The following is a 12,543-nucleotide window of genomic DNA, read 5'->3' as shown; positions in this document are numbered from 1 at the left end:
TTACCAGGAATTAAATATTATAAAAAAATATACAGTGGAACACAGAACCTCCTCCTTTTTGAAAGTCGGTTAATAAGGACTATGTGAGGTTCACCTGACTAGTATTATAGACTTAGTATATTAATAATGAGAATAAACTGCCCATTACTGCTAACAATCTCTCCCCCCGCCCCCAACCCCAAAATATTAAGTTGTTTAAGTAGATAACAGAAGGCTACTCTGCCTTTGAGTAATATAGTAATATTCTTTCCTAATTAGAATTTAGTAATAAGAAAAAAATTAACAGAAAACATACTTACGATCAATATTTTTGACTCTGCATAGAGGTTCTTCAAACTGTGCACTTGTGAGACACTTAAGGACCTTCAAAAAATATGGAAGCAGTTTGTCCTGATGCTGCATCCCACTGTGCAAGAAGTAGAGGCCGAGTGCTATACATGCGTCCTGGCTCCGAGATGTTACCACCAAAGATGAGCTGGCTTGCGGGCACAGCATAAATAGTGTGTTTACCTGTAATATTCCAACACTGATAAATTATATTTGAAAAATTAAATATTTTTCTTTTTATGCTTTTTACTGAGGCGCCATAAAAGCAAAAAAAGCTACTTAGATCCTAAGAAACTATTATTAATAATATCTTATGAGCTGAAGCTTCTGTAATATGTATTGGGATGAACTGTGTACTATTATTTTTATCTTATTATCTATTGGTAACAATTATTATTGCAAAATTACAATTAATTTGATTACTTTATCATAAGGGAGACTTTGTACAAAGTTATTTGCTTGGGTACCTCTGTCCTATTCGTGTTTCTACCGTGAAGAATGGTTGCATGACTGTTTCAGTTTGAAAGGTGTGTGGCAGTGAATTTACAGGGTACAGAGGAATAACACCTGAGTCCTCAGGAATGGCAACACATGGGGGAGTATCATGGGTGAAACAGTATACTCTGTTATGTCCATGGTACTGCTCATGTCTATAGGCAATGGTTACCATATTTGCATAAAAAACATATTTTTTCAATATTAACTATTAAATTACAAACAGATATTTTATTCTTATTTTCTTTTCTTTATTTATACTCTGCAACTTGTCATCGGACAAGTCCTCTAGACCCTCCTAAATATTGACTGTGGACTATAGACTCATTTAACATTCTCTGTCAGCTATGGGCAAGGATATGTCTAAGAATACATATGTAACTTTTTTAAAAGAGCAACGGTCATCATAATTATTTTATATTAACAAAAAAATTTACAAAAAATGTCTGCATTACTCTTTTATGTTTTTAATTTCTTTCTCTTTATTTTACTTTCTTTTTTGGTATTTCCTTTGTCTCTTTTTGTGCATGTCTGTATTGTTATTTGTGTGCTGTGTGATACAAATAAATTATCTATCTCTCTATCAGCATGGCTCATTTTATATACATAATACAATCATATACAATAACAGCTAGGGAGTAAAATGTCACTATAATATTTTTATCATTGTTATCATTATTTATAATAATGGTAGTTATAACACCTTTATCACTGTACATCTATTTTCCATTTTTTGTTCCCTACAGCCATTCTAGCCTAGCTCTAAATCCAATTATGAATGATATAAATAATAAATAAAAATGCTTAAACATATTACAACACCATCTATCATCATCATCTTCCTACCCTTATCCCAATCATTTGGGGTCGGCGTAATATGATTTTATCCATATTACAAAAAGATTTTGTTTTTAGTTTTATGACCGGCCACCTGCCTGACGTCAACCCTCTTTGGGTTATTACAACACCATCTATATTTAAAAAAAAGCACAGCTTGTACTATAGTTATAAGATGTAATATAATTGTAAATACTTTCTTCGTAAATAAATATATTTTATACAAAAAATATATTTTATATAATAAATATAATCAAAAAATCATATAGTTCCCGATTCTAACAGTTCAACAATGAAACTTACTCATAAGTGATAATAGTCCATAATCTCTACGCATATTTAAAGGGGGTTTAGGTGAATTGTCTAGTACAAACAGAATATGAGTGGAGATTTTAACTATGCACAAAATTATATTATTTTATTATCATTAACTGTTCGCTGCAAGATATCGGCCTCCTCCTGTTGGGATATTTTCCCAGTGGTTACTCTACTTGGCAGGGGATTGGCAAATGTGCAAAGGTATGTCTTAGAGTAAATAATAAGCCTTTATTAAGGAGCCAAGCTCTCCTAAGAAAATTATCTTAAATATGCCAATGCTAATAAAACAATCATACTTTAAGTATAAATATACTAGTAAGCATGAAATATTACAATAAATATATGTCATATTAATAAAAAGTACAATACTAATTGCTTATTTACAGTAAGAATGAAATACTAATGATTTTTATTTATCAGTTAATGACTGTCAGGTAAACATAAGTCTCCCGTGCTATTATTAGAGAGTTATTATAATGTATTAAAACATAAACATGGTATAATGAATCATATTGCAGGGTCATATCTCGAAACGATAATAAAGTCGACGTCAAAACAGTGATGAGATCATGATTTGAAACAACATTAAATATAAGCATTTGGAGAGCCCCAAACTGCCAACTTGTGACTAGAATTAATATATATCGACTTTAAAATAGTTATATATTTCATTATAGACATTAAACAACAGAAGCAAGAAATAATTGCCTTTCGTAATGCAATTACAAAATAGGGAATTTTGAAACAAACCTTTTCCCATGGCGTCGGGTTTATATGAGATAAACAACGCGCCAAATGTTGTACTGTCTGTCTGAAAAACTCGTGTTCATCCATCGTTGGTTCATAAAAATTCGATAAAAACCATTTTAATGAAAATAATTTAAGACGACTATCATTCAGCAAATCCTAGTTGACTTTGACAATTTGTTGTTCTTGTAATCTTGTTTGACAGCCAATAATAGAATTGCCAACTCCTAATCATATTTTATGGCTAATACAGTATATAAGAAATCTATACAATATTTAAAAATAAAATACGAAATTATATATATATATATATATATATATATATATATATATATATATATATATACATATAAGAAAAGCTTGAATCATTTTTTGGATTATTTATTGTAAATAATATTGTTTCCTCTTTGATTTTATAAATTTTTATGTAAGGCATAGATTTAAGCCACATATCTAACAATAATAGTATTGAGCATTTTATATGGGTATTGGTTCTTGCTGCTCATTTATCATACTATTGTAATAGGTATCAACTTACCATAATTGTCCAAACTAGGAATTAAATACATAGCAATGATATTGATCTACATCTCGATATATGTAGGGTATCAACATTCGCACAAATATAATGTCTACAAAATGCTTATTAATAGGATTCTTTATTACCTGTATTTTAAAAAATTGTATTTCTTTATTAATATATAAAATTTAAATAAACACGGAGCCTAAGTTCGGATAAATTGTAATATCGAAACCATTCGACTGGAATTTAAATATTGATAAACGTATTGAACGCTATTATGGTAGTCACTAAATTCAATATCAGAAGAAAATTTATTTTAAAATATGAAATACTTTTAAAATTTATTTAAAAATCTTGAGTATTTGAATTTATTGGTGGTATAGGCCTCCTTATATTTTAAAAGTTTTATACAGAAATAAGTTAAAACACATTTCCAAAGAAATTATAGGTATTTGAAAAAAATATAAAATAACAATCACCATTAGAAAGACAATAAAATATACGAAGCAATATGAAGAGTAAAAAGGTAAATGTAGCCCGAAATGACGATGTCGGCAACACTATGCGAGTAATGTCAGTTTCAATTGTCAAAGATTGTGGTGTTTGTCAATAAAACGTGAATTTTTACGCAATAAACTTACCTGTGGACCAGCCATGACGCAGTTGTCATTACAAAATATCTAGAAAATATTTTCTTCTTAAAAATCGTTGCTATCAATATAGATTAAGGATAGTAATCGCAGTATTAATTAAAAAATCTAACTAATCGGTAAATTAAAGATCTTGCAATTTGAAGCGACATCTAGCGGTGTTAATAATTTTATTGTTTTCATAGTAACACTAGAATTCACTAGATGATATGAATATTACAATAAGTATTAAAGCATATTATACGATTATAACAGAAAAGAATAATAAAATATGTCATTATTTTTATTTTGTAATTAAGAGAAAACACAAACATCGTCTTCTTCATATAGACGTTCTGCTTTCTTGCAACAAAAGGAAAACATATGGACTTACCAAGCCAATATGTCTTCCTTTTTTTTTCAAATATTAATTACAATAAATAATAAAAACTTCAAATATTACGAAATTTCACCAATATCAATCCATAAGATTCTTTTAAATTGGATGACCCTCATTTACACAATTCCTAAAAAAAAGGGCATCGTCTATTTCTTTGTTACCGGTTTCGATATCGCCCAAGCTGGTCCTCCAGTTCTGATATCTGTCTTAAGTTCCTAAAAAAGTCATCATTCAATTCGATGTCGCCCATACCGGGTTTCTTTTATCTCCCATAACTTTATTCAGCGCCCTCGTCGAATCTTAATCTCGGCGCCCCTCCAGCAATAAATGTGGACACAAGTGTGTATAAAGTATAGAAATAAACAACACTCAATGTTGATACTCAGGTGTCACCTAAAGAATAAGTGAAATTTATTATAATTTATTTCAATAGGTATACAGAATAACAATGTTTTTTTTTAATGGATGATAATGGAATGGTGACCCCACTCGCGCTATCGGTATACACCGGCGGGGCACCAGTGAAGGATGATAAATGAGGAGATGAGGTAGGTCAGTTAGCCTATCGTGACGAATTCAACAAGAACTGTTCACGATGGTTTCCAGGGGGAACCACGTGGAGGTCGACCTAATAAGGCATATTGCTAGCAATGGGGCTGTCAAACTCCATTACTAACAATCCCTTTCCCCCCAGAATAACAATGTTACATTAATTGAAACGGTACAAAACATTTTAAAACATTTATAATAAGCAGTAATTTTGCAAACTTATCAAATGACAATATTAGGCTAAGAGATAAGTGTATAGAAATGGCCTCTCACAATCAGCCCAATTGTTCAAACACTTTCTGTTTTATGTCTTATTTCATACCAGCTGTATTGTACGGATTCGTCTAAGTGAATACTCAATTCGTTTACCAAATTTCATTGAAATCTGTTTAACTATTTAAGTACGATTGAGTAGTAAGACAGATAGATACTCTTTATTGTTTCCTCTAAAAGATTACAATAGTAAACTTATTATAAATGTAAATAATTACAAGAAATAATCACAATGAGAAAACAATGGGCGACCTTATCGCTAAGAACGATCTCTTCCAGGCAACCTTTGGATGGAGAGGAGTAATTATAAACAATTTGATGGGAGGCACATATGAAAAATATTTTGTTAGTTCTAGATATGGGAGATGTAATACATATAAATATATAAAAATTATCCCTACTCATTATAGCTGTCTCGGTAAACGTTGTTTTACCATATACATTATTTCTAGAACTATACATGAAAATATATCGTACTACAATTATTATTTTCAATTGCCATCTTGCAACCCTATTGCGGCATATAAAAATCGCGATTAAACAACAGGAGTTGATCGTAAAAGGGTAAAAATTTGATGCTGTATTTTTCAATGCTAAATCATAGTAAAATAAAAATAAAAAAATTGACGAAAAAAAAAAATTTTGGGTGGGTCACCCTTATCATTGAGGGGTATGAAAAATAGATGTTAGCCGATGCTCAGACCTATCCAATATGCACACAAAATTTCATAAAAATCGGTGAAGCCGTTTTCGAGGAGTTTGGTAACAAACACCGTGACACGAGAATTTTACATATAAGATACTAGCTGACCCCGTAAACGTTGTTTTACCACTTATTGCGAAATATAAAAATCGCGATTAAAATACAGGGGTTGATCGTAAAACGATGAAAATTTAAAGTTGTATGTATTTTTCAACGCTAAATTATAATAAAATACAAATAAAAAAAATTACAAAAAAATAATAAAAAAAGTTTTAGGGTGGGTCACCCTTATCATTGACGGGTATGAAAAATAGATGTTGGTCGATTCTCAGACCTATCCAATATGAACACAATATATTAGATATATATACACACACACACACACACACACACATACACACACACATACATATATATATATATATATATATATATATATATATATATATATATATATATATATAAAGGACGGTCAAATTCGTACATATTATTACGTAGTAGACTACAACTCTTCCAGATAAGTGGAAAATAGATTCGTACTTTATCGTTACCACATTCATTATGTAAATCTGTACCCCAGTGTTGTTCTCTCCTATGCTTACTATGCTTACGCTGAGAAAAATGTATGATGTGTTTGTTTGTTACTTCTCTGAGACGACTGGCCTACTATTCCAAAAAAAAATGTTTAACTAAATGAAAAAAAGGAACAGACCAATTAGGTCTTTTTATAATTTATTTATTAATTATTATGTAGTATTTTAGCAGCTTCGTAGCTTAATCTATTTTGTTACAATTAATTTGTCAACTTGATTGATTAAACCGGTTTAAGAAATGGAAATATCTCTATTTTTTAACAATCACATAAGTTAACTATTTATTACCTAATAGCCCATGGACTAAAAACAGGAGAAGAGAATACTAATAATGAGGAATAGCAGGGTTATTGCTAGCAAGATATATTATATTCCTCACGTCTACACCACCAAGGAATCCACCGTTGTTTCTGGTGAATATGTCATATTTTACTATAAGTAAAACAGACCAATTAGATTCCTTACGTATACCCCACTATAGTAAACCAATAACTTACGTAGTGTTATTATAACATTTTCATTAACATGTGACAATCGTTCTATAATGTGAGACTATTATTCTATTTAAACAAATAACACGACTGTATTTATTTATATTCTTAATGTAAATATTTGTCTATTTATTACCTCTTGGTGCCTCAACCAATCGTCACGAAATTTTTTAAACATATACACGTATCTAGTCATTATTTGGAATGATGAAGGGCAAAGGCTATAATTAATCTCGGATAATCAACATATCCCGGTCAAAAGCACCAGATGAAAGTTACCTAATTAGAATTTATAATTATAAAATTTTATTTAGCTAGATGTACTAACTGTTTATACAGTGTTATTTATTTTACATTGTCGTCATAAATTGTATTCAATGTATAATGAATCATAAAATATGTAAGCAGTTTGTAATTCTTCATGTTTCAGTACAATGTTAACAGTTGTAACACCACTATTTATCTAAAAGTTGATATATCCATGACAGATTTTATAAAAAAAAAAAAAATATTATTAATAATTTATTTATAGTGACTGATAGTTTAATTTCATATATAATGGAATTTAAGGGTGATATTAAGCCGTTCTTAAGACAGGTTTGTAATATACATACATATCTGTCTCATCTGTCTTCCATTAGGATAGGCAGAAATAATGGAACTCCAAATGCTTAGATTCAAACAGATCTCTTTCGCTTCCTCTATATTCATAATTTTTTTCATTAACATTAGCCAGTTACGGGTACTTTTAATTTGGCGCTTCTTTAGCACGTCGTTTATTTGGTCATAACGGTGTTACGCCTGAGGCGTGGAGTAAAAGTGTGGTGGTCCTATTTTTCAAGAAGGATGACAATACCCTATCGAAGAACTATAGACCGATATCACTTCTTAATCATATCTATGTACTGTTTTCGAGAATCCTACTTATCGTCTTACATGCAAACTCGAAGACTTGCAGTCACCCGAATCAGCTGGTTCCCGGAATGACTTTAGTATTATAGACTACATATGCTACGGTCGAGACAAGATCGGTACTACAGTCTGACTATATATATATATATATATATATATATATATATATATATATATATATATATATATATATATATATACAAACTATAGGTATATAGAAGTGCTGAAGTATATGTATAGTACCGCTACGATTTCTATCTGAGTACAGAACCAGAGTACGAAATACATTCCTATGGAGAAAGATGTAAGACAGGGTGACGTCATATCCCCGAAACTCTTCACAACTGCATTAGATGTTTTCAAATTTCTGAACTGGAATAGAATATTATGAATATCAATGTTACATCATACATCTCACCTTCGATTTATTGATGATATAGTTATAATGGCGAAATCTCCAGAAGACTTGAATACTACGCTCAATAACCTAAATATTGCTTTTCAACAGGCAGATTTTAAGACGAATAAGACTAAAATATATAACGTCCATGTCCCACCTATACCGGTTCAGACTAAGACTACTGCACTCGAAGTTGTCGACGTGTATGTATGTCTGAGATAACTTGTCCAACTCGGCAAGTCCAACTTCGAGGGAGAGATCAACCTTCGAATCTAACTTGGCTGGGCAGCGTTCGGAAAACTACACTACATCTTCTTATCCAAAATATCTCAAAGTTTGAAGACAACGAAGAAGGAGTTCCGATTTTGTTTTTTGCGTGATTGAATCAGAAATAAAAATTTCCGAAACCAAACCAAAATGACCGAAATAGCCCAAAAGATAATCAAGCTGAAGTGGCAATCGCCTGGTCACATAGCACTAGAAACCGACAACCGAAGGGGAGGAAGGGTTTTTAAATGATGACTCCGTACAGGCAAACACAGTGTAAAACGAACCCCTACTACATAGAGTGATTACCTAAAATTCATTGCATGTCAGTGAACGCATGTGGCTCAGGACCGTTTTTCGTGGCAGTCCATTGGGGAAGCTTATGTTCAGCAGTACACGCAGACAGATACCGGCTAATATGATGATAATGATGATGAAACCACGGAGGTCATAAAATATCTTTATTCTTATTAATAATATAAATGTGAAAGTGAATTTGTTTACTAGCTTCATCTTAGCGCTTTAATCACAATACCAAGCACTATGAAATTTGGTTTACATGTATTATGTGGGGTAGAGATGCAAATTTTATCTAAATCAAAGAACATATCTCGGTGGATATATCATGGTGAAAGTTAATAGTAAAATATAAAGTCTGTGGACGTAATACTAATGTTTTCTTTACTGTATAAGGAAGCTTCAACAGAAAACTACATTGATGTTTATGCATATCTTTATGATTTCAGTACTTGGTGACAACCGGTGTTTCACTTTGTATGATGGAGCATAGTTTAGTCATGTCATTTACTGGTATACTACTACCACAATTACGTAAAGACACATACATGAATGTCAATGAGAGAATGGAGTCTTGGATTGGTAAGTGTATGCAGATATTTTATATGGGATGATAATGGAATAATCATCCCATCTGCACTGTCAGTATACATGGCAGAACATCCGTGAGAGATGATAGGTGGGAATGAAAGTAGGTCACACAATGATTTCCAGGGGCAAATCACGCGGAGATAGACCTGATAGGATTAGACTGCTGAACCCTATTATTATCAATCTCTTTCTCCCTTGTATACAGATATATTGATATAGCAAACTAATTATCTGGATAGAAATTCCTACAACGTTATGTACAGTCTTTAGCATCATAGGAACACAAGAATTAACGGAATAAATCACATTACACCAATGCAAAGGAAAGAAAACTCGAAACAAAACCCAATATCAAACTATTTGAACGACGTGAAAATAGTCAATTATATCGACCTTACATATAAAGAAACCCTTTACAGGGCAGTGAGTTATTATTGGGTTGTTAGGATAAGGTTTGGTAAATAATAATAAGAAATCCTTTATTTCCCAACTACTCTGTACATTTTTTCTTAAAGAATTATATTAAACTATTTACAACATGTTCCGACGTTTGACGTGTCTTTCGACATAGGCCTCCTCTAAAGCCTTCAACAGTTTTTTATCAGCTGCCACTCGAAACCAAAGGGGACCTAGGATTACTTTTAAGTTGTCCTCTCATCTTCGCACTTTACGACCTCGGCTCCTGAAGCCATTTCTTGTTTTGTTAATAAGGTAACAAGGTAGTGAAATTGTAATCTTAGTATTATGGCAAGGAAATTGGATGGCTTTATCATACATACTTCAACCTCTGGACGTACTGCGTAGTTATAGGAGGCTAAAAGTTAAAGACTGATAATATTTTTTTTTGTTTTCAGCATCTATTGGAGGTATATCATTATTTTTGGGTGCTTTAACGACGACATTCATAATGAGCAGATTTGGTCGTAGAAAGGTTAATCTCTTATGTACCATCATTATGGTAGTAGGCTGGCTGTCCATCATATTAGCCCCCGACATTAATACAATCTTATTTGGAAGATTTACTCAAGGTATAGCACTTGGTATTTCAAGTTTATCTGCATCAATACTTATTGGCGAATACTGCTCTCCGAAATACCGAGGGGGTTTCCTGACAAAAGTTAGTTTAACGATTTCAATTGGAAGTTTAATAAGCCATACATTAGGATCCTTTCTCTCTTGGCGTTCAACAGCTGCCATATGCCTGGGAATAACATTTATTGATTTAATTTTAATCTACATATCTCCTGAATCTCCTATGTTTTTGGCCACAAGAGGTAAGTACAATGAGTGCAAGAAAGTTTTTCATTGGCTCCGAGGTTTAAAAGAGAATGAAGAATTAGAAGCCATGATGAATGCTGAAATATCACGCAAAGAAACAGCAAAACCTCCAAAAACAAAACAATTTGCAAACAAAATCAGTGATATGATTGTAACTATGAAAGATCCTCAGTTTTTCAAGCCGTTGTTTGTAATGTTACATTTGGATATTGTGAATATTTGGAGTGGAGGCATGATGATGGATGTATATGCTAATAGGATATATCAAAAACTTATGGGAAATGATACTGACGTAGCTTCTACTATTATCACCGTGGACTGCGTTAAAATAGTGGCGTCTCTGTGTGCAGTTTTTATTCATACCAAATTTAAAAGACGTTCCATGCTTATTCTATTAGTTAGTTTAAATGTAATTACTTATTTTCTTATTGCTGGTAGTTGTTTCCTTATGGACAAAGGGGTGATATTCTTTAAAAACCCTCTAATAGGATTTCTGTTTGTTAACTTTCATGCAATCATTTCAGCCGTTGGAGCAGTGCCACTGGCAAATATTTTAGCTGGTGAAATTTTACCATTACGGTATAAAGCAATAGAAAGTATGATATCTATATTATTTTTATCAGTTAATGTTACTATAAAAATGAAGACGTTACCGTATCTGTTTTCGTATATCGGCCTATCTGGTGCATATTGCTTTTACGGTTTAATATTGGCTTATGGAATGATAGTTGCAACTGTTATAATGCCAGAAACAAAAGGAAAATCTCTGTTTGTTATTGAACAATTTTGGAATCAGCAAAACACGTCTTTAGATAAATAACTATAATAAATTAATTAAATATTTATAATAAGTAGAAATCTAGTCTGCAAAAGTATTTATTTTCTTGCCTGTCCTTCATGGCTAAAATAATTTTCTAAATTCCTTTCCATCTTTAAAAAAAAAATATAAATAATTTTCAACTGATTAAAAAAGAACGAAGTTCTCAAATCGTCTGTATTTTTTATCTTTGTTACCTCATAACTCCGTTAGTTGTAAATCGATTTAAAAGTATAAAGCATAAAGTTCAATAAAATGATTGTTGATCGTTGATGTAAAATATGAAGCTCCTTTTGTTAAAATGGAACATTTAGTTACATTTTGATAAATGGTATTGTATCAATTGGTTTTTCATTTTCTATTATATTGTTATTTAAATACATTAATATTTTTATGCTATAATGTAGGTATTCATTCGAATATTAATTTATGTTACCAACTGAATATCAAGTAGAACTGTATTAATTTTGGATTCTTTAGACAAGAAATAAGAATTGAACCTCATATTTCGTAAAGATCTTTAGAAAACAGGAAACAGTACAAATATTTGTAAAAAAAAATTGTACTGCTGTTTCTTGACAGTTGCACCAACTAAAACCTAATTTGATTTTAATTGTTATATTACCTGAATCATCCATGTTTCTGGTCACAAGAGGCAGATATGATGATTGCAGGGAAGTTTTTCATTGGTTGCGAATTTTAAATGAAGATGAAGAATTAGAATCTATGATAAAGGCTGACATGTTAAATAAATAAAGGATTAGCTATTCAACCAAAGAGCAAAAGCCTTATAAAAAAATTAGAGAAATAAAACTCAATACTGAGTATTATACAAAAAACCCTGAATTTTATAAACCGTTAATTATAATGTTGCATTTGGATATTGTAAATATACTAGACACAAAATTTAAGGGATACACAAAAAAATCTAAATTTTTGTTTGATGTTCAACGATCTGTAACTCCGAGGAAAATGATGGTACAGCAAAAAGAAAAAAAGCAATTTATAGCTCCAAGTGTCTAGTTTTTAAACATGACAGATGTTGGATATATACTCTGACACAATATACCGTAGACTTATGGGGAATGACGTTAAC

The 12,543-nt window shown here is 31.3% G+C and overlaps 2 protein-coding genes across 3 annotated transcripts in view; one reads left to right on the top strand and one right to left on the bottom strand.

The window, feature by feature from the left end:
* The window catches only part of LOC113514863 (phosphatidylinositol 4-kinase alpha), a 52,354-nt gene extending 49,448 nt beyond the window's left edge, over nucleotides 1–2,906 (bottom strand). For both annotated transcript variants that reach the window (XM_052896165.1, XM_052896166.1), the window contains exons 1-2: nucleotides 2,728–2,906; nucleotides 300–510 (exon numbers count right to left, since the gene is read on the bottom strand). In XM_052896165.1, coding sequence (XP_052752125.1) covers nucleotides 300–510; nucleotides 2,728–2,811 — 295 coding nt within the window. In that variant the 5' untranslated portion in view covers nucleotides 2,812–2,906. The remainder of the gene's footprint in view (nucleotides 1–299; nucleotides 511–2,727) is intronic.
* Nucleotides 2,907–8,242: 5,336 nt separating this feature from the next.
* LOC113516419 (facilitated trehalose transporter Tret1-like) lies at nucleotides 8,243–11,961 on the top strand. Its single transcript, XM_052895903.1, has 4 exons — nucleotides 8,243–8,404; nucleotides 9,211–9,343; nucleotides 10,207–11,398; nucleotides 11,928–11,961. The coding sequence occupies exons 1-4, from the start codon at nucleotides 8,243–8,245 to the stop codon at nucleotides 11,959–11,961; spliced, it is 1,521 nt and encodes a 506-aa protein (XP_052751863.1).
* Nucleotides 11,962–12,543: the final 582 nt, after the last annotated feature.

This window comes from Galleria mellonella, unplaced genomic scaffold (assembly GCF_026898425.1).
Source record: "Galleria mellonella isolate WM207_F2 unplaced genomic scaffold, CSIRO_AGI_GalMel_v1 utg312, whole genome shotgun sequence".
NCBI classification, from domain to species: domain Eukaryota; kingdom Metazoa; phylum Arthropoda; class Insecta; order Lepidoptera; family Pyralidae; genus Galleria; species Galleria mellonella.
This window is presented reverse-complemented; position numbering and strand designations above follow the sequence as displayed.